At 51.7% G+C, this 27,762-nt stretch overlaps 6 protein-coding genes across 7 annotated transcripts; 5 read left to right on the top strand and 1 right to left on the bottom strand.

The window, feature by feature from the left end:
* Nucleotides 1–318: 318 nt before the first annotated feature.
* Nucleotides 319–3,593, bottom strand: AAFC00_006431 (uncharacterized protein; the record flags this gene model as incomplete). The annotated part of the gene is made up of 2 exons (XM_069346385.1): nt 319–1,100; nt 1,145–3,593. The coding sequence occupies 2 exons, from the start codon at nt 3,591–3,593 to the stop codon at nt 319–321; spliced, it is 3,231 nt and encodes a 1,076-aa protein (XP_069197599.1).
* Nucleotides 3,594–5,832: 2,239 nt separating this feature from the next.
* Nucleotides 5,833–7,248, top strand: AAFC00_006430 (uncharacterized protein; the record flags this gene model as incomplete). Its single annotated transcript, XM_069346384.1, has 1 exon — nt 5,833–7,248. The coding sequence occupies one exon, from the start codon at nt 5,833–5,835 to the stop codon at nt 7,246–7,248; it is 1,416 nt and encodes a 471-aa protein (XP_069197598.1).
* Nucleotides 7,249–10,105: 2,857 nt separating this feature from the next.
* Nucleotides 10,106–11,396, top strand: AAFC00_006429 (uncharacterized protein; the record flags this gene model as incomplete). 2 transcript variants are annotated; one of them, XM_069346383.1, is made up of 5 exons in its annotated part: nt 10,106–10,223; nt 10,308–10,441; nt 10,494–10,677; nt 10,732–11,044; nt 11,099–11,396. In XM_069346383.1, the coding sequence occupies 5 exons, from the start codon at nt 10,106–10,108 to the stop codon at nt 11,394–11,396; spliced, it is 1,047 nt and encodes a 348-aa protein (XP_069197597.1). The 2 variants fall into 2 exon arrangements, with proteins under 2 accessions (XP_069197597.1, XP_069197596.1); XM_069346382.1 differs by having other exon boundaries at nt 10,106–10,232.
* A 5,611-nt stretch (nt 11,397–17,007) lies between these two features.
* On the top strand, nt 17,008–17,781 carry AAFC00_006428 (uncharacterized protein; the record flags this gene model as incomplete). The annotated part of the gene is made up of 1 exon (XM_069346381.1): nt 17,008–17,781. The coding sequence occupies one exon, from the start codon at nt 17,008–17,010 to the stop codon at nt 17,779–17,781; it is 774 nt and encodes a 257-aa protein (XP_069197595.1).
* Nucleotides 17,782–18,718: 937 nt separating this feature from the next.
* On the top strand, nt 18,719–20,176 carry AAFC00_006427 (uncharacterized protein; the record flags this gene model as incomplete). Its single annotated transcript, XM_069346380.1, has 2 exons — nt 18,719–18,929; nt 18,996–20,176. The coding sequence occupies 2 exons, from the start codon at nt 18,719–18,721 to the stop codon at nt 20,174–20,176; spliced, it is 1,392 nt and encodes a 463-aa protein (XP_069197594.1).
* Nucleotides 20,177–27,063: 6,887 nt separating this feature from the next.
* AAFC00_006426 (uncharacterized protein) lies at nt 27,064–27,671 on the top strand (the record flags this gene model as incomplete). The annotated part of the gene is made up of 2 exons (XM_069346379.1): nt 27,064–27,446; nt 27,524–27,671. 2 exons carry the CDS (start codon nt 27,064–27,066, stop codon nt 27,669–27,671), a joined length of 531 nt encoding a protein of 176 aa, XP_069197593.1.
* Nucleotides 27,672–27,762: the final 91 nt, after the last annotated feature.

The following is a 27,762-nucleotide window of genomic DNA, read 5'->3' as shown; positions in this document are numbered from 1 at the left end:
CGTGTCTTGGGCTGTGAGTATGTCATAAACGGTCCCGAATGTCGGCAATTTGCCTTTACTGGTCTTGACGGCTAGGCCCTTTCTGGCTTCCAGAAAGCAAATGTATAAGGCGACCTTTTTGGTCAGAAGGTCTTCGAAATAAGTCTTGAAGTCACCAGTGTCCAGAAGACCCAGGCACAACTGGTCAGTGCTTTCACATTCGATGAACTCTTCAATTCACTTGGGTCACATTACAGCATGCACAATACAAGCGAGTGAGAAAGTCGATTCGAGTGAGCTAACAGTCATGGGGTATATACAGCAACAACAGAAACCAACTCAGCTCCACGGCATCCTCCTCATGGCATCGAAATCACCGCCCGCAGCCATACGCTTGACTCCACTCCTGCCGACACAGCCATAATGAATGACCTCGTTATCAGGATAGACCCTGATGGCCGAATTGCCGAACCGCTTGTGGCAGACCTTGCAATGGTCGTCTTCTCTGATCACGACTCGTCGATTACGTCCCTTTGTGCCCTTGACTGCTCCGCCGCCGAGGAGTAACTCTCGTTCTAGCTCGACTTTCCTCACGCCCTCGAGGCCCTTGGTGATGCGCTCTTCGTTGCGCACACTGTTGGCGTTTCGGACGCGGCCGCAGAAGTAGGCTTCTAGCTCGCGGATGAGGAGGTCGTTGGGCATGAGGTCTAGTGTCGCTGATGCGGGGAGTCGGGCGCCGTGTTTGGAGAGGAGGTCAAGCGCAGGAGGCCAGAGGACTTGTTTTTGGTGGGGAGGAGGTGGACGGAGGTACAATGAGAGAAGAGTGGTGTATATGTTTGGCGTGGAGTCGTCGGCGTCGTATGGGTTGAACGCTTTCTTGTCTTGTGCTACTGCCGTGCCAAAACCAAGACGTTTGGCTCTGCCGCTGGTTTCGGTGGGAGAAGTCACAGAGCTTGGAGTGCCGGGAGTGTTGGCGGTTTGTTGTGAGGCGAGGTAGATTTTGTTGCAGTAAGTCTCGGCTTTTTCGTAGTTTTGGATCTGGAAGACATAGATCTGCAGGGCTTGCTTGTGGTTGCCCATGGCGGAGAGAACGATTGCACGAGACTCGTATAAAGCGGGATCTGAATCGTTAGTGATTGTATGAAGAAGGACACGGGTGACTTACCATCGGAGGGCAGCTGATTGAACGTCTTTGCCTTGTTGTAGCGGTCACTCGTCCTCAGGAACTCTTCCAGCTTTTCTCTGGCCTCGTCCTTGGCCTCGTCGTCGGCAAGCTCGCCCGATTTCAGCTGCTCGAGGTAAAAATCAACGAGTCGCTGGTGGAACTCTGGCGTCGAGTCGCTCAACTCGGAGATGATATGCTCGAGATACCTGACGGCGAGGATCTTGTCGATGCCAGCCAGAAACTTGAGCACCTGATCCCTGGGCAATTGCTCTGCATTCTCCGTGTCGGCGATGAAGATTTCCATGCCGATGTCAGGCTCTGTCCTCAAAGGCCACTCGGCAAATTCAAGGATGATGTCAATCATATCAGGTGGCAAGGCTTGAAGATAACTGACGGTCCGGCTGGGTCCTCGGAGTGCCGGCATGACTTCATCTGCGGCTTCGTTCTTGCCGAATCGCGCCAGCTCTTCAAGCGCTTCACGATGCAGTTTCTTGCCGTACAGAAAATCAATAAGGTCCTGGTATCGACCTTGCTCGTACAGCTTTTCTTCGACGACGTGCGGATCGCAAAAGTTGTCGAGACGGAACAGGGGGCCGGCGAGGGATGGCAGCGCGTGCATGTAGCTGCGGAACAGAGTGGTGTCGACTAGTTTTGCGACTTGCAGTAGCTCTTCTTGCCAGTCGGGCTGGTCGACTTGTGTCAGGTCAATGAGGTATTCGAATGGAGGCTTGTTGTCTTCGACAGGAACTTTGAGTGTGCCGTCAGTGTTGAGATATTTTTGGATTTCAACACGGGCATACGCCAGGAATGAGCAAAGCGCCATGACGGCGGCCTTCAGATCTGGACCTTCGAGTGGCCTCGTGATGGACCTTGCCGTTGCTGCAGTCCGGACTGAGGAAATTGATGCGGCATCTGAATCGATCTTTTTTGCTTGGCCCTTTAGTCGACCGAACATCGACTTTTGTGCAGAGATGGGGGTGTCCTGAGACGTTTCAGCTGGCTCAGGCGATGCTTTCTTTTTGTCGTCATCTGTGGTCTCGCTGTCATTCGAAGGTTGCTCGTCTGATGATTGTTCGGCTTCGGTATCTTGTTCGTCTTCGATCTTGGATAGATCTCCAGCGATAGTCCTGGGGTACAGAGCTATGACTCTGGCGGGCGGAGCTTGTGCGTCAGTAAACAGATCCAGGGCAGGTCTGTATTTCTGTTGCTCGAACAAAAGTTTGGCCTTGGTGATGCGGATTTCTCTCATCTTGCCTTTTTTGTCGTCGAGCAGAGTATCTTCCAGTTGCTCTAGTAGACTGATGGCCTCGTCTAGCTTTTGTTTTGACACAAGCTCGTCGATTTGCTCTTCGTAGCTCAAGGCAGCCATACGCCAGATGACTCTGTCGCTGGCCACCAGGAATCCTTTACCGGCGTGGGCAAGACTTATATTCGGCCGAGGCACATGCAGGATTGACGCATTTGGTAGGGGGATTGTTTGCAGTAAGCTCAAGGTAGCAGGGTTTCTGACGTCCAGAGCGCCCTCCTTGGTTGTGTTGGACTGTCGTAAACTCAAAAGATATGGGTAGGAATAGCCAATAGCTTCCGGGGGGCTGTGCCATGGGATCTGTCGCTTCTCCAATGGCTTGCCTTGGGCGTTGACAAACAGCGTGTTGACGTCCTTTGCGAGCAAGACTTCTCCTTCACGAAGGTTGGTAGACATTGGCTTCGGAACCCAAGATCCCATACCCATGTATCCCATGCCGCTGCTACTGACGGCAGCAAATCGGACTGCGCCCGTCTGACCTGCAGCGGTGGCCTCTCCTGCAGTGCTCGATTTGTAGATGTCGACTGTCGCGTTGGATGTGATGTCGACAAGTGTGAATCCTGGATCCATGCCGACCATGATATTGGTGCCGTCCGCCCAGAGCAATGACTTGACGCTGTGGGGAAGAGAAATCTCGCGCACGTCGTCTTCCAGCTCCGTGTCTCGCCAGGTCCACCAGATGATTCTCCTCTTTACGGCCACGGCCAATCTACTGACCAGACTCGGCACTCCGGTTTCCGCATCGTTCACGACATTACTGGTGACGGCAAAGCTGGACGCGCCTTTTGTCCTTTCGAGTTTCTCTTGCAAGGCAAATGTTTGGCGATTGTGGATCGAGACGTACGAGTCGGACAGAGAGATGAGAATGTTGGCTTCTTTGATTATGGCCAATTGTAAGACAGCTCGACGGGAGAACTTTTCCTCTTCCCGGAGAAGCTCCACTGCCTTGGGCTTTTTCGTTCGGGGTTCTGTGCTGCTGCCATCTCGAGACGGGTCTGAGGGTTCGTTGATGCGGTAGATTCGAAGGCTGCCTGAATTGAGGCCTACGAGGAGTCTGTCACCGTATGCAAGAACGGACTCTATCTTGGACTTGTCCTGTTGTCTGAGCTCATAGATAGCTTCAGGCCGAAAGGCGGACAGCATTGCGGCGTGACACCTATTGGAACCTACCTGGTTGTCTAATGTCTATACCAGTCCCGTATGACGACGTATCAAGGTGCCAAGCAACAGTGCAGCGGGGTGGAAGCCGGGAAAACTCCTCTCCACCGCCCACTCCGCAAAGTCCACCGCCGCTTCGATCGATATTCTCCGCCTGTTCGAGATGTACGACTACTACTGATGGCAGGCGGTTTACCCCTTCACTGCGTATGCGTGACTCTTGCGTCAAGGGCCTAGACCTTACACACGTGGTGGGAGGACATTTCTCTGCATTGGGTTCTTGCCCATCGATCACGCTACTGTACGTCGTCGGAGATATACACGATGAAACACGTGCTTCTGAAGCTATAATGACGGCGATATTACCCCGAAGAAGGAGGAATTTCTTCATGTCGAACCTGGCGTTCAAGAAAAGAGACAGAAAAGCATGCCTTCATCGCCCCACGTAGTGGCCCCACCGCAGTTGAATCGTAGGCTTGTCCATGAGGAGTCTCGAACACCAACAGATGCAAGTCATGGAGAGTCGAGATGAGAGGGCAGTCTGGCGCGGTACTCGCCTGAACGGGGAGAAACTTGTATATCAAATCTGCTGGGCTCGAGCTTCGAGGTCGGCGTCACTCGATGGCGTACTCCTGACTCTCATTCAGTCACCATGGCGTTTGTGATTCAATAGTAGAGAAAACTCCCCACTTGGCCAATTGTAAAGTGAGTGGCGATCACCAACCTTCCGTCGTCAGACCGGCGACCACAAGAACTGCTACAGCAGGCTTTGTAAGCGGTATGTCTTACAGTAACATCCGAAAGTGTATCTTGCTTGCTCATGGAAAACCCCCCCCTTTATTGACGAGTGACGAGAGTAACAAATAGATCCGATTGCGAGAAGCATCGACAAGTGGGGTACAGTATATTCGTAACCGTTCTACTTTATTACTGTGTACAAAACTTTGTAGATCGTGACACCACGGATGGACGTTGCGAACCTCGCCGACCCAATGAAGTGGTCGGTAAGATCTGCCGCGTGCGCGTGCAGGATGCAATTGTATTATATCATGTCATTCCTGCCAAGGGCGCTTTCTGTTACTTCTGTTTCCCTACCACATCTCCGCTTCTCCGCTGAGGTGGGGGCGCTAAATGAGCGGCATTTGGGTGACTTGCAGAGATGCACAATCCCGAAACTTTTCTTTATGAAAGACAATCTTGCGCGTGGAAGCAACAAAAGTATTGCCGATGACAAGGTAATGATCTCCACGTAAGCCACACTTGTCTTGCGGTCCCGAAGAAAGGCCAACGCTTCCCTGCCCAGCCCGTGGTGTCGAGACTAAAAGGCGTGCAAAATCAAAGCGGATTTCATCCCGCACGCCAATATCAGCTCCCGTTGACAGCCGATTCCACCGTGTCGAGATCGGCAGTGACAGAGTTCGATCCGTTGACCAAATTGAACCCTTCAGATTGACATGTACCTCAGTGTACCATAATCCTGTACTTCTCGTACCTTTTCGACACTAGCAGAGAGAGAACCCTTGGAAGTGGAATGGCGCTTTTACATAATGAAACTACCCTCTCTAGCCTTTACTTTAAGGCGCTATGCCCTCCAGATATAGCCCAACTCCCTTGACCGGATTTGCGAACATCTAGATTCCTTCCCCGTGTCAATAAAGCGTGGAACGTAATTGCAGGGAGACCTCGATGTTGTTGAACTATCATGTGTTCGTCGACTGACGTAGCATCAAGACCTAACAAGGGCCCTCTTCATGGAGGTGGACACAAATTAGCCAGGACGTCGACATCTCGATCCAAGGACGGGTGTGTTACATGTCGGCGGCGAAAGGTGAAATGCGACGAGAAACGACCACGTTGCGGGCCTTGCTTGCGTCTTGAGCGAGATTGCAGTTGGACACGGACATGGAAGTTCGAAGACTGCAACTCTCGAACTTCGAGCCATTATCACGAGGTCAAGACCAACACGATAAATCTTCCTCATAGACAATGGCAAAAGAGGACGCCACGACTGGATCGTGCGACTGCTCATTCGCCGGACGAAAAGAGCAGTGTGCTGGGTCCGGCTGCCACTAGTCCTACCCCGCACACAATCCTGACACCAGAGATCATCACCAAACTAATCAACCAAGGGGGCACCTTAGAGGACATATGCGAGGGGGTTACATTGGATTCTGGAGCACGATTGGCTGCAAAATTACTGATTGGCAAGAACAACTCGTCGACCATGAAGACGGTATCGCTTGCCGAGGACGACGATGACGACGACGACGACGACGACGACGATGACATGTCCAATGCCAACAGTTCTTCCTCACCATCACTGACATTTACTGTTCCTTTACACTGGGACATTGCTGACTATGGAACCCGAGATGGGGACGAGCTCAGACATTTCAAGCTCTTCCAAGACGTTGTCTTCCGGAGAGTCATGCCTCTTGCAGACTACATGCGATTAAATAGAGGTTCCGACAATCGGGACGTCGTCACGGCCATAGCCAAAAAGTTCACCCCTCTACATCATGCCATTTGCGCATTTACCTTGCTCAGCTCCGCTGTTCGAGGGAAGCCGAATCTGCTGGTGGGTGCTTTTAGTCATTACGATCGAGCCATAGCAGCTTGCTTCGACTACTCCAACATATCCTCACGAGAGTTTTTCTTCCTGCACGCTCTCCTGCTCGTCTACGACCGGTGCTGTGCAAATCAAACTTGGCTGCGAGAGAGCAAGTTATGGGTCCATCATCTGGACCAACTTGCGCGAATCGTCTTCGACACACCGACCCCCATCACGGATTCATTACAACTCCATGTCATCTGGCATCTATTGCATCTCGATGCGCAGGCATGTCTAGCAGGAAACGACGAGGCTGGAGCATTCGTCAAAGGCTACCTTGCCAACAGCTCTGCCTTGCCCCCCTCATGGCCTCCGGTGCCTTGTAGGAGTGACTCGGTCGAAGAACTTCTCACCTGGGCGATCCAGGATCTCACGGTCCAGATTTGCAAGTTTTCGGCGAAACTGAGTCAAGTGGCACAGAGCATGCGCCATTCTTCCGCCCAGGTCGGTCAATACCTGGACATCAATACCGTTCAAGAGCAGATTACAAGCCTTGACACAGAAATACGGACGTTATGGCTCAAGGGTCTTCAGGAGATTTCCATTCGAGCAGGCAAAGACGTCGTCAACATAGATTTGCCGCAAGTGTTGCGTGTGGCCTTTGATTTTGCCATCCTTCAGCACTCCTCGCTTTCCATCTACTTGCACAACAGCATGTATCCTCAACAACGGTTGCAGATGACACAGTATCACGAAGACGACTCCAGACACTGCTCGACCATTCTATCGGTTGCGTCGCAAGCTGTGACCGACCAATTACCCGCCCTATACCACATCGTACCCGCGGTCTTCAATGTCGGCTTTGCAAGCAGAGTGGAGGAAGAAAGAGCACAGGCCCTGGAGTTACTCAAAGTCATCGAAAAGATAACTGGAGGATTGACCTGCGGCGTAACGTGCAGTCGAGCTTTGCTTGAACTTGTCCAGGCTGAGCAGGTGCAAAGGGAATTATCTGGTAGATTCATGGAAGAGGTCGACTGGATCGGCGTCGGCCAACAGACGGGGTCAAAGTTCTTCAATTTCGGATTATGAGAGGCCGTACATTCAGATGTTATCGAATATCACGATGAACTTGTCGTCCTCACTGCATCTTCACAAATCTCGGTCCGACTATTCTGTCGTTGGAGTAAGCGCGACACTACAGTACATACCAAGTACACCAATGTTTAGGCACAGCGACCCGCCCTTGCACAGACAAGTTTGTTGCAGTAGTGCCCGGCCGTGATCCACTCCGTAAGCCTCGAGCACCTGGCAAGTTCCTTGGAGGTCAAATGGAAAGCCCCCCTTCCCCTTGTGAAAATGGGAGAAGCATATTTCCGAATTCGCTACAGACAGCGATGTCGGAAGCCTGCTTCCGGAAGGCAAGAGAAGCGTTGCTCAGCGAACCAATTCTGAACATCTGATGAGAATTGAGGATCCCGCTAGCAAGATCTCATCGGAATCGCATATGCGACTGTGGATGCGGCTCGGAGTCTCTGTAAAGTTCTCATATCCGAAAGGGAGAAACAAAACACCAGCAGGAAGAGAAACGTCAGGACATGTGATTACGAAACCAAATACATGATGGTACCTTTTGTACAAGGCATAGGGCCGTTGCAGATCTGTTTGTATAGCTGCAAGATCCGTCCCACAAATGATCTTATCGTTCATAAAGTTCACCAGCTCCAATTCTACTGTACAAGAGAAAGGGAAGATGCCGAAATTTAGATTGAGACTGTTCGAAATCTGCTCGAGCAGAACAGTGTAGATGTGAATAATAAAAATAGACCATCTGAACAAAAAGTGGTGCTAGGACTTTTCACCGATGAGTCTAGTGGAGTTTGACGGACTTTAATGGGGATATGCCGAACCGCAGTTGGAACGAGTCATAGGAAAGAAGAGGATTGGTGGAGCCGGCTCCATGGTCGCGGCATTTCGAAGAGAATTTGGAGAGCGGCGCTCCCCAGACACGGAAAGGCTTCCGCTCGCCCGCTTCCGATATCGAAGGGGCGACACTGGGGTGGGACTTTAATACAGTTTCGAGGGCTCGGAGAAATCAAGGTTGTGGCACAGCCTGAAGAAGGAAATCGTGACTTGCTCCTGAGTACAACAAATACCTTTGGTACCAGCAAAACAACAATTGTAGATCGGGATGTGGTTCCGCGTGAGGCTGATTGAGGCGAATCGACGTTCGAGACACTGGCAAAAAGAAAGCGCTGCGAACAGGATTCGAACCTGCGCACCCTAAGGTATCAGATGGCGAACTTGTATTGTCTCGACCAGGTGGACGAGGCAGCTTGTAGATTCAAGTCTGACGCGTTAACCACTCCGCCATCGCAGCACCGATGGAATCTTACTGATTCTTTTACGACTATATACTCTTATCTGATGTCTGGGTGACGTATACCGTAGCTTTTGGTCTTGTTGAAGAAGAAGGAACTGATGATTAATTATCATTTCTCGAGAATTGTTCGAAATCGCAGCTCATCCTTGACAGCTTATAGATCTGGGAGAGTAGCTGGATTTTGCTGTTTTCGCTGCTGATGCACTCGAGGAGAGCTGCCCTTGTTCTCGTCTCGACATCTACTTCGCGACGCTTTACCTTATATGTCATTCTGCAGATATGATGTTGATGTGCTGGCATCGTCAATAGTCGACCTTTTAGATCGAGCCAATCTGACTTTGTCATCGTCTCGACATTTACTTTGTGTCGCTCTGCATGTCACGGCCCAGACATACTGTTTCAGTGGTAGCATCCTACATAGTTCATCTTGTGAATCAAGTCAATCCGGTCATGCGGATACTGCGACATTCGTCGGGACAACATAATCGGGACGCTGTAAAGCGATACAAAGATCAACAACAGGCAGACGGCTCAGCAACTCATGCTGCATTCACCATGCACGTGGAAAGCCACGAGGGATCCCATTCCCACAACAACAGGATATGCAGAGGAGCGCAGGGGTAGAGCAAACATTTCAACAGCCGCGACTCGACCAATGCTTGCTTCACACACGAAGGAGCGCCATCAACCAATTGTGTTGCTGACAGTAAAAGAAGTCCAACGTTCTTCACCACACTCATCTAAAAGGTACAGGGATTAAAAGTGCTTGTCCCGCCCCGTTCCACGGAAGGGAATGAAGATCCTCCACAATGAGAGACTTGGTGCCGAAGCCCTTCACCAAAAAACAATGACGATCCAGACTCACAGATTCGAGACCAAAGAAATCATTCAGGTACTCCCGCGAGCTAAGCAAAACGCCCAAACTCGACGGGGGGGGCCCACACTTGACCTGTCACAGGTGCGGCCGAGGCCAAACCAGGCTTTTCACTGGCCGACCCTTCGAGCACTCGACAAGGTTTCCATCAATGACGTAGACGTTGGCCAAGGTGAGGTGAGAGATGAGCCAAAAGGTGCGCATGCTAAAGCCACTTGCCCCAGATGAGTACGAACATTGCCAAGCAAATTCGTTAGTTGCACGGGGTGATTTGGAAAGATCGATTGGGTGGAGAGCGGTGAATCTTTATATCGACGACATGCAAACATGGTAGATACTGTAGAGACCGCAGAGTAGTATAGAAACAAGCTTAATGGAAAAGGAGATCCTCCACCGGATAGTGAAGATCTTGGGAGAATGTGATGCACGGAAAATAAATTGATCAAAATCTCGTTGCTCAGGTAGCCTTCCCGTCGGGCAAACGTCAATATGGATCGCCATTAGAAAAGCACAGGGCAGGAAATCCAATGATGACATGACATCACAAACTCATCGTGTTCCCAGCGGCACCCCCCAAAAGCTTCATTCCGCCAACCTCCTACGACTCAATTCTCCTCCTTTTCATCTTCACCTACTGTCTATCGCAACAAGACATTCTACAAGAATAATTTCAAAAATCACAAACCGCAAACATGCACCGCACATACTCGATGCGCCAGTCGCGCGCGCCCACTGCGTCGCAAATCCAGAACCCTCCTCCCCCATCTTCATCCACCAAGGCCGGTCGGTTCTTTGGCAAGGGTAACATTGGTACGATGGGTGATGATCTCGTGCCATGAAAGACAAACATGGCCGCTGTCCTCGAAGATGGCATCGCAGCTAACAGTTGATCAGGCCACACCTTCCGTAGATCCACCGCTGGTGCCTTCGGTCCCGATCTTGCAAAGAAGCTTTCTCAGCTCGTCAAGATGGAGAAGAACGTGATGCGCTCCATGGAGCTTGTCGGTCGCGAGAGAATGGAGGTCGCAGTAAGTTTTTGCTTGCTATCAACAAAAATAACCAAACTGACAGGGCTCAAAGCAACAACTCTCCATCTGGGGTGAGGCTTGCGACGATGACGTTTCTGATGTCACCGACAAGCTCGGTGTCTTGATTTACGAGATTGGTGAGCTCGAGGATCAATTCGTTGACCGCTACGACCAATACCGTGTCACCATCAAGAGCATCCGCAACATTGAGGCTTCCGTACAGCCTAGCAGAGACCGTGAGTTTTGTGCTGCTTGTCAAACTGAATATTTATGACTAATATTCTCCCCAGGCAAGCAGAAGATCACTGACCAGATCGCTCAGCTCAAGTACAAGGAGCCCAACTCTCCCAAGATTGTTGTCCTCGAGCAGGAGCTCGTCCGTGCCGAGGCCGAGTCTCTCGTTGCCGAGGCCCAGCTCTCCAACATCACCCGTGAGAAGCTCAAGGCTGCATTCACTTACCAGTTCGACGCCCTCCGTGAGCACTCCGAGAAGCTCGCCATCATTGCAGGCTTCGGAAAGCACCTTCTCGAGCTTGTCGACGACACTCCCGTCACTCCTGGCGAGACTCGCAATGCCTACGACGGCTACGAGGCATCCAAGGCGTAAGTTTGGTTTTGGTTTTATGCATGCGCTCATGTCACTAACAAACTCAACAGCATCATCCAAGACTGCGAGGATGCTCTCACCAACTGGGTCGAGCAGAACGCCGCCGTCTCTTCCAAGCTCTCCACTCGCGCTCGTGCTCTGTCTCAGCGCCGACACAACCGCCACCAGGGCGAGGCTGTCGATCTTGCCGGTCAGGACGCTCCCATGGATGGCTCGCGCGAGAGTGGTCTCTGGGTTCCTGCAAGCGCCCACCAGGGTGACCAAGAGTACGAGGACGACGACGACGAGGAGGCCTCTGTCCACAACGGCTCAACTCGTGGCCGTGAGGACCACGTCGAGACGATCTAATGGACTGTCTCATTAATCAAACCTTTACGGTGTAATCTGCAGGTGTTGCTTGCGACGAAGAAGATATACCCTATGTTAGTGTTGTGGAGGTTGCGCGGGAAAAGGTTTCTTGGAGACTACTGGAGCTTGTGGATCAATTGATTATGGATGGGGAAACACAAACACCACCGATCACGCGACGATGACTTTTTTTTGTTTTGATACTGTACTTGTTTTAATCTTCCCTAATTCCATAGTGCCCAATGTCTATTGAAATAACAACCTACCTTATTCTTTTTGTTTTCTGACAGGAGGTTCAAATATGTGCCAATGATCAGCAGACTCGAATTTTCGGGCCTACTTTGTAGATTGACACCGGGTCTGCCGAAGCTTGATCTAGAGGGGGACCCTGTTTGGTACAGAGGATGAAGCTCACCTCAACTGTCAATCTCTTTTGCCTATAGAGTGGCACTCAGATACTCATGATTTGTTGTGACCTTGGTTCAGTACTTCCGTGCCGACCATAGGAGGAGTATACCGATGTGCTCAAGCCTGTCGTTGCGGACTTATCACCTGCGTTGTGGGTCTGAGGAGATTCGTGGATCGTCAACAAACAACGCTGCTAATGATTTAGGGGAGTTTACTGTTCAATGACTGGGTGCAATCGGACGGCACCACGAGTTTCAAGTGTACAGCAATAGAGGCATATCCAAAAGGTAATATGGTCTCCCCTCGTACTTCTCTTCCTGAACTACAATCATTCTTCCACGATTCAGCCCATGATACAGCAAAATCAACGCCATAGCCAGCCCAGCATGCACATGACCATCCACGCTACAGACCTGATCAGCAAAAGAAAAAAGAAATGCACCATCCGTGAATCGAACACGGGGCTGGTCGAACTCGCTGCGATAGCTGGCAACGACCAAGTTTACCACTAACCCAATGGTGCTTGCAAGAAGAATGTTGAAGAGAGTGGGATTCGAACCCACGCCATTTCTGACTAGCGTATGTTGGGACAACCTTAAGCTAGCGCCTTAGACCGCTCGGCCATCTCTCCTATGATTGGATGGTGAGGATGGGAGTTAGACGGCTATATGAATGTTTGATGAAATCGGGGAGTCGAGTGGGCGGGCAGTGGGCGGATTTAGGCGTGGCTAGGGGATCGGCCTGACGCTGATGAGATCTGCTTCCGTCCATCTTGCTTATTGTATCTGGTGCCCTCCGATTCTGTCCTGTCAATCGAATGCGAAAGTCAAGCATATAGTGTAATAACACTACCAGAACAACGACCTTCACATGCGAGGAGGGCAGACATGTGTCCATTGACGTCAGCCACAGGCGTGGAAGCCCTAGTGGACTCACGGGCCGGAGATCAGACTTTTCGCAAGGGCAAGAATTAATCGAGTATAAACCGCGGTAGCGGCCGCACTGGACTGCACATGATCAACTGTGTAAGACTCGTCGTCTGTCGCGTTTCTTTTGGTTGCGCAGCTCTTGGAAATCTACTGTCAGGCGATCGACGCAGTGGGGGGCAGTCAACACTACTATGGGGTGTGCGGCTATTGTGGGCTGTGCATTTATGTTGCTTCACAAATAGGATTAATACATCTATCATGGGTTCTTGGTCTAGGGGTATGATTTTCCCTTCGCATCTTGCGAACTTGGGAAAGGTCGGGGGTTCAATTCCCCCAGGATCCATCTTTTGCCGACTTCTTTTTGAGTCGCTCCGCCTTATCATCGTAGTCTCCATTGCATCTCATTTTGAGCTGATTCCATCACTAGCTCATTTTGCTTGGACTCGGTTGATGATACTGCTCATGACTTGAGTTACATGTGTGGGTAGGTGATAGGAGCAGCTATTGTCGAGCATTCCATCTCCATGCGTGGCGCCTTATCTGGTTCATTGACAAGCGATGATGTTGCCCTGACACGTCCAACGTCACGTTTGAATCAAATATTTAGTACAATAGTGGTGCATCAGGCTTATTCGACGAGTTGTAGGTGATACGTGTCACATGTAAATCATGGTAGAGCCTGAGTTTGCAGCGAGGGGCCAATCACATAAATTGGTGCTTCGACTTTACAGAGCTGGACGAACGAGCTAGATTTGTAAGAACCTCACCAATAATTGCCTTTTGAATCATAACTTGAGTACTGGTCGTTTGCCCAGTGAGCTATACGAATGTCTGGAGAACTGGCTACCACACTTCACGTAGTTATTGCTGGCACTGATACAGTGAGAACGCCAAGCAGGCGCCAAGGCGTTTAGTACAGGCCACGTCGTCCTTACCCCCACCTCTCCTCAACTCCACCTCTACCCCATGGGTGAATTGTCGCCTCGTCAACAAGTCACAGTCCATCGATATCGGTGGTCTGTTCGAGTTTTCGCTGTCTGGTCTGCTTGTGGTATTCACTGCAGTGAGGACTCATCGACTGCGTGACATGACGCACGGCGCCCCCTTGGCGATGACGAGAACAGTTCGCCATATACAGCTCCTTGCTCTCATAGAAATCATCTCGACTAGCCGATTTCCTTGACATATCTTCGAAGTTCTGGTTGATCAGTCGCCCGATCTGGACATTCATCTGTGTTCACGGGCCTTTCTTGTAGAATGGTCGACTGGAGCGTGACCACGATTGTAATGCGGCTCTTAATCTTACTGTACCGCTGATACATACCAGTCGCACACGCAGGACAATGACCGACGTCTCAGGCTAGTATTGATCGCTACAGGGTTTCCTGACTCTCCTGCAATTCACTTCTTACCTCTGCTGCGTCGAGTGATTATGCCTCATTGCAACGAACACAGTATGCACACATGTCACAGAATCTTTCACGGACGGAACGCCAAAGACCATCTAGGCGCCAGCCTCGGAGAGCTTGCAACTATCATGCTCAGCTGCCTTCTGTGTCGGCCCTTGATGCCCAAAGCAGTGTCAATATGGTTCAAGCTCGACTGGACCGTGTTACAGTTTGCCAGCTCATCATGAGGTCGCCTGTGACTATATATGATCCGCAATCATCCAAGCTTCCATCAAGGCCTGTCGGAGAGTCATGGCTGAGGATAATCATGCATGATCCTGAGATGACTGACGGATCAAGCAAAGATATATATACCGTTCTATCTTTCTCACTTCCACAAGCAAGCAGCCAGTTCTCCAAGAGAACTAGATCAGACCTTGCCGGGGTAGCTCAATCGGTAGAGCGTGTGGCTCTTATAAAGAGACAACCTCAAGGTCGCGGGTTCGAGCCCCGCCTTCGGCTATTCCTAAACTTCCCATGCTTGCCTTTTTTTTGGTCTCGAGATACGTTTGTGACTTGTACTCAAGATTTTTTCTTCTCGGTTTGTTTCACATGGAAAGCGCGGGGAGCGAAGCGGCGTCGGAGAGTGGCGGAACTTCGGGTCCGATCTGACCAGTGACAGGCTTGTGCAACATTCTCTGCACCTGCCCCCTTTTCCGTCTGCTCTGTCCTGCGCACACTGGTTTATTGCATTGCAGGTGCTGCCACCTTGCTTACATGCTTGCGCTGCGAGCGATGAACGCGTCTTTGGCTCCATCCAGCTCGTGCATGTCTTCCCGCCAAATTGATGTCAGCTATTCAAGAGCTTTCCGCACGATCTCGACACCAGCGTGATATCTTCCATGTTCAAAGACATTATATTTCTTAACCACCTTGAGGAAATCATCACGTGATGGAAAATAATCATCATATCGATTTCTTGAAGCTTTAAGCCGGGGTAGCTCAATCGGAAGAGCGTGTGGCTTTTACCAAGAGTACAAAACTACCTCAAGGTCGCGGGTTCGAGCCCCGCCTCCGGCGTTGAGCAACATCCTCTGGATTTCAATGGTTGATCCCATATTGTTGATCTTTTTGTTTCTGCAAGTCTCCTGGTTCAACTGTGATTTTGGATCCTTTTGCAACTTATTATCATATTCAACCCTTTTGTGATTGGGACTTGGACGTCACATTTCCTTCGAGATCAGAACTGTGTTTGTCACGACTGAGAGCGCGTTACGAGTACACATTGTAAAGCACATGGGGCGGCTGTCAATATCAGACACTCGTAGATCTTGCCATGAGGATCCAAGAGGACTCCCACGGTAACATGCATGTCGATCGCATCGGGGAAACCGCTGCTGCTTGTGCTTCGAATGCGGTGATTCGATTGGAAGATAAGGCAAAGCACGAATCACGTAGCCCCAGCAGGCTATCGCGTCATTTTCTTGTCTCTACGCATTGAAACATTGCAGGTGGGGCCTAAGCTTTGTGAGAGTGCTTCTTTATTGCAGGATGATTAGGTTGTAGGTGCACATGCTTGCTAGCAGTACGAAAGCACTTCACGTAACACGGTACAGTAAGGCAAAGGCAGGGCAAGGCGAGAGCAGTAGTTGGGCGGCCACATGCGCATCAAAGGAGCATTTCCGCACGTTGCTTGCCCGTGGCTGATTCGGGTTGCTGGATCCCTGGTGGGCCATGGGCAGACAAGGAGAGACACGATCCTCGATTATTCCCTGTCCTGTGGCCCCCTGTGACCCTTACTCGAACATTGACCCTTGGCCTTCTGTCGATCGACTCTCGCTTACGGGATGTAACTCCGAATCGTAAGTACCTACTGTAATTGTACAGCGTAGTAGTTACTTGTGCGATTGCTCGTGTTGTCACTCATGGTGGTGGATTGGTTCGAGAGACTTTGGTTTCAGATCGCCGACTAATTCCTGCAAGCGCGCGTTGCTGCGTTTCGTCGAGTTACCTTACTGCAGCTACTTGTACTCTGTTGCAAGATCGCAACGTTTGATCACGAGGCGATTGCGAGAGCAGAGTATTGGCATTGCGACTCAAGAGCTTCTAGACTTTTTACTATCGAGATTTGCAGTCAAGATCTACCCGCACACTGCTGTAGCGGCGTGGAAAAGAGACATGCCTGCATAGTCTTGTGATAGACGCTGTGTAGGATTCGTCTTCAAGGTTCAAGTTCCTGGCGCCGATGTGAATATTGGTGAATACCTTCCACGCGGTCAATCTTGCCTGCCACATGGTAGGGGTACTGTTTCAAGTACCTCATACCACGGCACCAGTAACGGCACTGTAGCACCGTGTACCTAGCGACATGGAATGATCGACTCGAGTCAGAGTGACAGAGTCAGGGTAGGTGTTGTCGACTACGCGTGTGCAACTGATCGACATCGACCCACGCGGCTTCTTCAGCTGCCTGTGCTTGTACCATGCAGGGCAATATCAGTCGAAAGAGATACGAGGAAATCTCCTGCCTGATATCTCGACCTTGTTCATCTAGAAACAATACGGTTTCCACCATCTCATGCTAAGAAATGCCGGACCCCTTTGCCAGATGATTCGGCATTCAGTGTGGAGATCAGCTCTACCTTGCAACCACGAGACCCACGACATGACTTGTTGTAACGATCACTCCTTTTCGCGTTACAACTACATGTGTCGTGTTGGTGAAGCTAAAATTGCAAACGGTATGCATGTATCGATACCTTAATGGATACCACCTCGGACATTGCACAATCTCCGAACCACCCCAGATATTCAGCATTGCCTTGATGCGTCTAATATGTGTCTCATCGCGCCACGGCCGATGCTGGATCATCTACATACAGGATCATGCCAACGATACTCATAGCAGGCGCTTCAGCCGGCGTAGGTCTCGCATTCCTGGAAGGCTATGGCGCAGACGCAGCGAATCGCATCTTCACATGCGACAAAGATGAGCTTCCTACACGCTGCAGCAACTTGATTTCCAAGCCAGAACATTACATGTTGGACGTCACATCCATATCGTCAATCTCGGGATTCGCAACTCAGATCAGCGGCGTGGCGATCGATCTCGTCATATACTCTGTAGGCGTCAGAGGACTGGTAGATGACCTACACACGTCGGTAGCAGGCTCAGCGCAGGAAGCAGAAACCCTCGACGTCATGGATGCAGCGACGATGATGAATACCTTCCAGATCAACACGATAGGTGCTCTGATGTTCTTGCGGTCTCTGTTGCCTAATCTGCGACTCGGCACAAGCAAAAGACACCAAGTCGTGGACAAGAATCAAAAACAGCGTCACAGTAAAGTCATGGTGATGAGCAGTCGAATGGGCAGTCTCACGCTCAACTCAGCTGCCCGAGGAGGAAGTGCTTACGCGTACAGAGCGAGCAAGGCAGCTCTCAACACCATTGTGAGAAGCCTGGCCGTCGACGTGCCTGACGTGGTGTGGGTGCTCGTGCATCCTGGAAGGGTGGAGAGTCGACTTGTAAGATACAAAGAGGAAGGAGCGATTAGTGGAGATGAGAGCGTCAGAGGGTTGATGCCGCTTGTGGACAAGTGGGATGTCGAGGACTCGGGAATGTTTTATGATCGATTTGGAGAGAGAATCGAGTGGTGAGAGATGGTATAGACTTGGAAACAGTAATTCATATTGCCTACTGTATTGCTATAGCAGTATACAGTAGGCGGAATGGTGCTGCGGACAGTGCGGCAAGCTCAAGCGGAAGGCGGGCCAGAAGTATGCCGTAACAGAACGATTGGCTCGCTTGGGGAGTGAAACGTGGGGACTCGTGCCAAGAAGTGGCCCTGAGCCGTGCCAAGATGCAATCTTTCCCAATTCCAGCCATCGGGTCCGTCCGTTCGTCATTATAGACAGTCTGATACTGACTCCAAAGGTTAAGGTAATCACGACCTTTTGAGAAGAGCGTCCGCCGGTTTCATCTGCGAGAAGTCGGTGCTATCACATGATCCTCTGAAGAGTCACAAGAGAATAAGGCTTGGTTGTGCAGGCAATGAGCTGACAGACTGTTGAGATTCTTGCAACAACAACGACGACGAGGCCGACAGTGACCTTCAGCAGCAGCAGCAGCAGCAGCAGCAGCAGCAGCGCCCGCACGCTCAATGCCATCATGAACGGCACCTGCACATCCTTTGCTTGCTCTACCAGTGTCGGAGCGACCAAGCCCTGAGACGAAGAAATCCACAAACAAGACAGAAAGACCTGGACACTCGCCCGAAAGATGCGCTTTTGAAGAGGGTTGGCTCTTGCACAGATTCCCCGAATAACAACAACAATAAGAGAGGAAAGGCCCTCATTCTACTCTTTTGCGACCAAGAATCCGAAAAAAAGGAGGCACGGAGAAAAGGCATTTGTTGGAATACACAGCCAGAGGATCCAGCTCCAGAGAGATGGATTCAGCCGTTGTCGCACAAACCCAATCACCAGTAAGGCCTCTTCTTTTTCCTCTCCTGCCTCTTGCTTCTGATGCTCCTCATCTTCATCCGCAAACCACTCACGCATCCTCCTGCTCCAACAGCGCAAGCGCGCACACAAGATGCGCCGCACACCGCAACACCGTCCAAAGTCTCGTGACGGCAACGCGACGGCAAGCGCTGCAGCTGCACAGCCACAACCGATACAGAAAAAGGTCTTCAACTGCATTGTCGACGAGACGGCACTGCTGGCCGGGGCAAAGAAGAGCACAAGAGACGGCATCAGGAAATGGATCACAAATGAACAAATCAGGTTGTTCGTGCCTCTTCACAGTAGGCGCATGATATGATGGAAACACACAGCAGAAGACATGCGCTGACCATGTCACCAAAACACAGCTCTCAACCAGGTCACTCGTATAAAAGACAACGCTACCGGTCGTGTCGCCACCGACGCCGAAGAAGCTCTGGTCTGGCTCGACGACGCCACCAGCAACGCCCCGCACCTGGTTACTCTGCAAGGCGGATATGAGAAATTCGAGACCTGGGCCGAGGTGGAGAAGTTCGCTCTCCCCAAGCCGCTCTTTTCCGAAGAAGACATTGAGGAATTCGATGACGACGTCGACGATCTGGCCGAAACCGTCGAGAGCAGCATGTCTCTGAGCGCCGACAACCTGGACAAGCATCTCTCCATGAGCTCTGCAGACTCTGACCACACGCGCTCTGGCTCTCCGGACACCATGCAGAGTGAGCGCTCTTCCATGAGCATGCTTTCTCCTCCCGAGAGTCCCGCCAAGACGGCCGCCAACTTGCACATACACACCGCAAAGGAGATCCCACTCGCTTCTCCCCCCAGAAACCCTACCCGCAACACATCATCCGACTCTGGCGTCCCACCTCAGCTCCGCTCGCTTTTCAACTACATTCTGTGGCGCGTCCAGCAGGAAATCGATCCTGCCGCCGCCCTCGAGTCTTTTATCTTTCTCTGCGATGATCCGACCAAGTCAAAGTTGGCCCAGCGTTTCGGAATCAGAGTCAAGAGTCTTGCCGACATCAGATTCGTCGTGGCCCGTGAAGAGCGCGAGTTCCGCAACCGTCAGCTAGTCCAGCGTAAAGAGAACGAAAAGGCCAATGCTGCAAGTGCCAAATCCGAGGGCAGACCTTCCAACAGAGGCTCCGCGGCCACTGTAGCTGCTATGCCTGCCGCCGTCGAAGTAAAGGAGATCAGCGATGACGAAGAGGAAATCGTGTTCAAGCGCCCACCCAAAGGTCCGGCTGCAATGGCCGCCTCTCAGCCATCACCTCGTTTGGCCAACAAGGTCATGGACCCCAATCGATTCTCTCGCAGCCCAGGCGGCGGGCGTGTAAGTGGCCGTGGCGGAGCACCTAGAGGAGGTGCCAACACACGAGGCACAAGAGGTGCATCTGCTTCTGTCAGCGCAGTTGCTGCAGCACGCGGCGACACTACACCGACTGCTGGCAGCGTCAGCACAGGACCCATAGATCCCAACTCGTTCAGTCGTGCCTCGCCCGGCGGAGGTCGTGCTCGTGGAGGACGCAAACTGTTCGTTCCGACTTAACAATAATCTCGCGTGCCTCGTCCACGAGGTCGAAAGGGAAACAAATTACATATCTGGCACCTTGACGTGCGTGCGAATGAGGATCATCTAGATTTCGCAGAATGGAGCTCTGTGCACTGATGAGACAGATCAATCGAGTGCGAGACAGACGTACACGTAAGACTGTATCACTCAGAGAACAGTGTGCAGGCAGTCCTTGCTTTGAATACGGCGCCGATGGCTTTTCTGAGCTTTCGGGCAAAGATCAGAGAGCGCTCACTCATGGCAATGTCAGAGCAAGGGAGAGAACCAGGCTGATTCTTTTCATTACGGCGATGGTGTTTCTACACTTGTTGCGAGAGTCGAGTCGCACACGACGTGGACTCGTGTTTTTATGACTAGGAGCGAAGAGTCAGAAAAAGGAAGTGAGGAATATGATGTGGATCATCACACACGGAGATGGAAGGAGAAAGCGCGTCAGTGGAGGAACCAAATTGTGTATCAGTGAGAGCGGTAAGGAGGGGTTGGATTTTCCTATGGTCACTCATTAAGTAACACACACACCAGTACACAATGCATTTGGATTTGATCTTTGTATCTACCTTGGGAGATCAGAGGGAATGGTCTGGCTGCTGCTGTGGTATCCATACAGCAATGATTATTCCAGGAGGCGTTGCGAGGCCCTGGTTATGCCGAGGTGCGAAGTATTCTTCCGCGCCTGCCGAATGCGATACATCGAGATTCTACAGTGGCGCCGCCCTCGGAATTCCATCTCCATCTCTACTTTTATAATCGACCTATACAATTACAGAACACATGAGCTTCCGAGATTCATTATCAAGCATCCTATGTATCGACATATTTAGAGAGAAGGAGAAAATATGCCGGAACGCAGAGCCAAACAGCCACGGACATCGAAAAGAGCTCGACCACACCGCCACACTCTCGCCAATCCCCACCACTTCACCTTCCCGAGCTCTCATCATCTCCTAATCACGACTGCCAGCGCAGTCTACGCCTGGGACAGCACAGGTCTGCACCAGTTGTTCGCCTCATCCAAACATGGAATTCTGGCCGCCAGGGGAGCCGATGACGGCAGTCAGGTGCTCGCTGTGGCGGACAGACACAACATCGTCCTTCACGACTGCAAGCACGGGCGTAAGAGGTCCTGGGGGCTTGGGCCGTCTGATAGCTGCACGGAGAAGGAAGAAATGATCAGGTTGTTGCAGTATTCTTCTGATGCGAAGTGCTTGTTTCTCAGTACTTCTCTCACCGGCGCCATCAGATGCTATGATGTTGATCACAACGGAGACGCTGGACTCGATGGCTGTAGATTCACAGAATTGGGCAGGGAACATCCGACTGCACCGTCTGTCATGGCTGTTAGTCCGGATGGGAAGACTATGATCTCCGCAAGCGAGAACCCAGCAGTCGTCTTTCTGGTGGATTTGGAGGGCGGCGCGGTGCCGAGACAGCTGCATCCGACTGCTGACGAAAAGAGTGTGATTGCTGCGGCATTCCATCCCCACCGTCCTGGGGTCTTTTTGTTGGCTTTCAAAGATGGGAGTCTGGCGGCTTATGATATGTTTCATGTTCGACGAAAGCGTGACGGGATGAATGTGGACGATTTACGGAACGGCACTCAGGACTTGAATGGAAGTATCTGTGAGCTCGGGCGTTTCCCTCGACTGCACCGCATGACGAATCGAGAGATCAGCAGTCGCTATTCCATTGCAAAGATAATCGGCACGGAACCATATGACGTTGGGCCACAAAGCACAGCGGTTGTCGGCGCTGCCTTTCTCTCCGGCTACAAGAGCAAAGCAGTCTCGGTGGGTGGAGACGGAAGATGCAGACTCGTGGACTTCGATGGAGCATGTAAGGTTCTCAGAACATAGGATGCGGGAGCCCCTGCTTCGGCTGCGACAACATGTGTCGCTGTACTGGGGCTTGCGGACTCAAGACAGCAGTCTAAGGATTTTGGGATACGTGATGCACCTAGTACTACTGCAGACGCCCGACCTAGAAAGACACACGGTCTTGGCCACGTCTTCGCTGTGGGCAGGATTGATGGGATGGTGTTGCTGTACGACTCGTTGGGCTTACAGTTGGATAAGATCGTCGTGGGACAAGAACGGCAATGTGTGATTTCTGTGGAATGGATCAAGGGGCCGAGTCCAAGTTACCGTACAGGCGCATTGTGTGAGCCGATTGCTGTACACTCGAAGACTGCGACCACGAGATCTTCCGCAGGCGAGAAAGCTCGACTAGTCAATGATTCGAAGCCAGCTGGACCCACAGCAGTTCCATCGGCTCTCAAGACGGTGAAACCTCAGGATGGATCTGCCCAGAACGAGCTCAGCATGGTCAGTCCTCCACCGACGTCTAACTACGATACCGTCAGACGTTCCCCTGCTGCGGGGAGATCACCCACACGTGTCAGGTTCGCTCATGGTGAAGGTGCAGCTCCTGATCTCTTCTCACCACCAAGAGAAAAGCAGCAGCCCCCGCTTCAATTCTCGCCCAGACGCATTCGTCAGAACACATCACCTCGGCCTCGGGTTTCGAGCGAGACTTTCGTTCCCGGTCCTGATAGATCGAACATGGCGTCAGGGTCCAAGAGTCTTGGGGTTTCTTTGACGTTGTCCTCTACAGCTCAGAATCCAGGTCCGGATCATGAAGAGGTCCGTTCACAGGACCAGGGCACACCACGAGCGCGTCAAAGATATAAGAGAACATCAAGTATGGCTTCGGATCTTTCTAGCTCGACAGACAGTATTCTTGGATATTATACTCAGGGCCACCCAGGCACGGATCCCTCGGGGCAGACCGCCAAGAGCAAGACTGGCAACAGCGCACTCTTCGCACCCTACATGAACCGCACTGCAATTTCCGGCATGTCCAGAACTTCTTCGAGCTCCATGCCACCGACCCCGCCTCCCCGCAACCCTAGACGACTTTTGTACGAGCCCAGGGTCAGTGGTCCGATGGGAATGACTGTAGCTACGGACGGCGTTCACAGCGCTGGCGAGCAGGATGTGCAGGATGATTCATTGATGAGAGAACTGAACGCTTCCATCAACCAAGGAATCAGGAGTGGAGAACGGAACGTTTGCCAGACTGTCTCAGATTCGGACGACACTATGCACATCAGTCCAGCAAGCCGAAGGGAGCAAGTAAAGGAAAGATTGAGACAGTCTGTGGCGTCTCCTGGTCGCGCCAACCATTCTATCGCGCAACAAGGGGCACGGAGTTTCTCTGTATACTCGACTACTGCTCCATCTCCCAAGCCATACAACTCGGATGCGGCGTAGACCACCGTGGAAGATCTTGCGAGTCCAGTTCGTCGTACTCAATGGGAAGAAATACAGCCGACGTTGCAACCACACTCAACCTCGGATCCCTCCGACGTCTCGTCTCCACCATTCTCGGACGTCTTCACGAGTCACTTCAATGAGCAACCCATGGCTGTACTCGCGCGCAATGATGAGACCACGGGCGAGGATTTAATGTATACGGCATCTTCTCATCTAAAGACCGAGCCATCGATATTCCCTACCTCGGAGGACATACGTCAGTTCTGTCCTCGCGCCTCTTCGAAGCGTGGCCGCTCATATGATCGTTCCGCAAAGCCGAAGCATAGGCAAGGACGAGAGATGGCGTTCAAGACCAGAAAGCGAAGGAGACGTGCGCCTAGACCGGAGGAATGTTCACCGCCGTACGAAGCAATGCACCGAGCAGCGCTGCATAATCCTGCTGGTCGATCCGTCCCTGACAAATTGGTCGCACCGTATCCTCCGCCTTTTTCACTTCGTCCAAACCAAGCTGGATCTGCAAGGGACACGGAGACACGTCTGCGTAAGAGGGTGGATGCAAATACAACTGCGCTAGGCTACTGGGACAGAAAGCACTTCAATGAGATGTCCTCGTCCCAAGGCAGCTACAGAGTGTCACAGGACAGAGAACGCCAGCTGCAACACAGGCAAATCATGTCGGCTGACCGCGACACCGCTTTCCATAGTCATAAAGAGCCGGTTTGGGAAGCGACGAGACGTCATTTTGACGCCAAAATTGCTGCCTGGGCTCTGCTGAGTACCAATAAGAAGCGCGCCGATCTTCTCCAGAAAGGGTGGAACATGGAATTCGATCTGGTCCATGGACACGACCCTCATGGCGTGGAAGACAATCCCGTGGATGCTGCAACAGGAGGAAAGCGACAAGGTAGAAGCAGAGGCAGAAAGCGAAGATCAGAAGACGTCATGGTGCATCCAGGCGTGACCACAACCGACAGGAAATGGGCAGAGGTTCTCGCTCCAGTCTCTTTCTTTTCGACGTCCTCGTCTTCGGCCTCGAGTACGACATCACCTCCTCTCTATGATGACTCTCGCCTCGTCAGTCGCCTCGTCAGTTCTGACAGGCCCACGGAGCGAAACGACCCGACGCAAAGAGCCGAACGTCCGCCGCAACACCTCGAATCAAGGCAACGCCACGAGCACAAGACCCCAACGATATATACTAAACCCATCGAAAAGCCATGTCTCAATTGTCGAGCCCTGACGAGAAAGGAACGGGACCTGCAGTCGCAAGTTGAGGATCTGAAAGCGCAGGTCCGGGGCTTGACGACGCTTGTGCAAGGGCTTGATCAGGGATGATGGATGTAGACTCAAATGGAGGGGAGTCGGATATTGTTGCTCGTGGAGGACGAGCAGTGTGTAGTGATTAGTCTCTAGCTCGCTCGGGCGCAATGTCAAGATTGTGCTCCAGTGCATACCTGTCCAATAATCCCCATCTCTTGCCGTTCTCGTTCGTACTAAAAGCCCGATGTGATTCTGTATCCCGTACTCTACTCTACTATCGATCTCATCACCAGGCTCCGCTCCGCGTAGGCTCCAAGATTGTATAAAGCCCCTGAACAGCTACCCTTTCCCGCAGGCGTAATGAAGAATGTAGCAACGACATCGACCCAACCCACCTATACAGCTCACCAAACAAAGAAGCCACACACCTACTAAATATCCGAAGATGGGGAAAAGAGAACTGAACGACACGTGGGTTGAAAAAGGGGAAGTGGAGAGAGGAAAAAGAAGACCAAAAAATGATTCCGCCCGGGTTCGAACCGGGGACCGCCTGTGCGCACGAAAACTCCATTCCAGGGGATTTGTTAGACAGAAGTGATAACCAACTACACCACAGAACCAATTTCATGGCGTTTCGTCACATTGGTACTAACTATAAATGAAAAAGAAAAATGGGTAGGTTGTGGGATGAGGGCGCGGTATTCCTGTCAAGGAGCGGGATTCCGTGCATCGACGGGATTCTCGCAGGAGCTGGCTGCGCTGTGCTCGTCGTCTGTGCTCGTCGTCTGTACTATACCTATGGCTAAGGGTAGGTGTCAGCATTACAAGAGGCGCGCTGCGGTGATACACAGATTGTCGTCCCTGAGTCCAGTAGCAGTATGAGGAAAGATTGGTCTGCATCGCTGTACTGCACAACGCAGCCACGAGAATCGAGTGCTCGTCGATTCTTTACATGATAACGACGTGGTCCATTCCGTACCCCTCCACTCGAGGTCGCTACAGGAGCACAAGCCATTTACTTACTCGTCTTCACTGTATCTGATGAACTCTCCCCTAACGAGATATCTATACACGGCCAGCAGAATGTCTGTTCTCCGGTCACAGGGAAACATGGCCGAGCGGTCCGGGGAGCTAGCTCAAGGTATCCCTCTCACCCGCGATCGACTGGTTCCTTCTCTGATTTTCGGCCGGTGGTGATGCTGGGGGAGAGATGTGTAGCTTTAGAATGGCTTTTGTTCTTTGTGCATTCGCTCTACTCGTACTGTAGCTGTGCTCGTAGCGGGTATATCTGACCGTTTGCGCGCGACTGCAGTTCTGCGTATTGCTCATAAACGATTGATGGGAAGCAATAATGTGTCGGCTGCCTCACTTGGCCGGCAAGCAAGAACTTACTGTAGGTCGATTGTCCCAGGTTCTGTACCTAATATCAGGCCTCTATAGATGCGATGGAAGCACTAGGCAAGATAAGCGAGGTACAGTAAGCTTCCAGAGGATCACCGTTCACGCAACAGAAGGATTGACGCTTCGATGGCGGGGTGAGACGGGGTCAATCGATGCAGTGCAGGATTCAATCAATGTGTCGTGAATCGTCCTGCTTTACCGAGAAGTTCACGACTCTCGTGTGGATGACTCCAGTGCAGTGTGCAAGCCCGGAGATATGCAGTACCTGCCTGTTGTTACTATTGGTGTTGTTGTGGAAGAGCTCCACGGGTGTTGAGCGTAAGGCCTTCCAGCAGTCTACTGCGGCCCTCCGGTTAGTCCGGGCCGCTCGGACGTGCGATCTCGTGGTCGTCTTCAGGCCTCCTCCGTCCACGCTTGCAATACGACCTCTCTCCTCTTTATAGCGCTCTACGCTAATGCCAGGAGAACATATCGACTCGCACAATGGTAGTACGGTCTGGTAGTGCAGCAGAAAACAGTCTCGTGACTCGAGGGTTGCCATGTTTTCTCACTCTTTGCTCCTGAAATAGAAATGTCAGATATCTGTTTCGCTCGGTCATACCAATGTAGTTATTGCTCTAGTGTTTTTCAGTACGATCAGTCGCGGGTGTCCTGAATCTTAGAGTCTGGTGCGCGAGGATGCGATACGATGTCATGGACTGTCCGCAGCGGCAAAGTAAGTCCTGTTTGAGGATATACCTCTTGTGTGGACATCACGAGTAAGTACCCTCAGGTGAACGTCACGACATGGCCTGACAGACTATATAAGAAAGGTCATGTATCCGTAGCATCAAAGCAAACCAAGACCTTCTCATCCAAAGCAACACTTCTCCAGCCAAACCAAGACCATCCCAACCAAGAGCAATACTTCACTAAGCAACTCCACCAACCATGCGTTCATTCATCTCAGCAGTTGCAGCGGTAGCCCTAGCAACAACAAGTTTCGCAGCCCCTACAGCCTCTCAGATCAAGAAACGCTACGCCGAAGGCACCTACTGGAACGTGACAAACCTCGACTACTTCCACTCGGATGACCTGAGCGTCGGTTCCTCATACTTGACTTTCACCTTCAGCGATGACGCACCTCAAGCGGCGTTGACGACTACTTGCACTGTCAAGCCTCTCGATGACTCTGATGCAGCTGTCATGTACGATACCTATCACCCCTGCGACGGATTCGAGACGATTGAAGGAACAAGTTTGGGATTTGGAGTCAGCGTTCGATTCCATGGCGGGAGTAATCTGGCGCTGAATCGCACTTATGTGGACACGACGTGAGTTTCTTGTCTCCGTGTTTCTTAACAGCAGGCAAATCTTCGATCAGTAGCACTGACACTTTCTCCATCTGTAGTGTGGATCAATACCCGTATGCTCAGTTCGTCTCTGTACAGGGACATGGTTCGATCGAGTCTTCCGAGGGTGTCCCCGGCTTCAACGGAGAGAACGGATATCATGAAATTGTCGACTATCTGCGTGTCGACATTACCCAGATTGCTTGAGTGACCGAGGTGCAAGTGTGGTGTGAGGAGGTTTCGGGGGATGTGGTGTTCGTCTGGAGAAGCAGCCGCGTCGAGGCGTGGCACGGTATGG

The sequence above is a fragment of the Neodothiora populina genome (genome assembly GCF_041146345.1).
Source record: "Neodothiora populina strain CPC 39397 chromosome Unknown canker_contig_7, whole genome shotgun sequence".
In the NCBI taxonomy this organism is placed as follows: Eukaryota; Fungi; Ascomycota; class Dothideomycetes; order Dothideales; family Dothioraceae; genus Neodothiora; species Neodothiora populina.
This window is presented reverse-complemented; position numbering and strand designations above follow the sequence as displayed.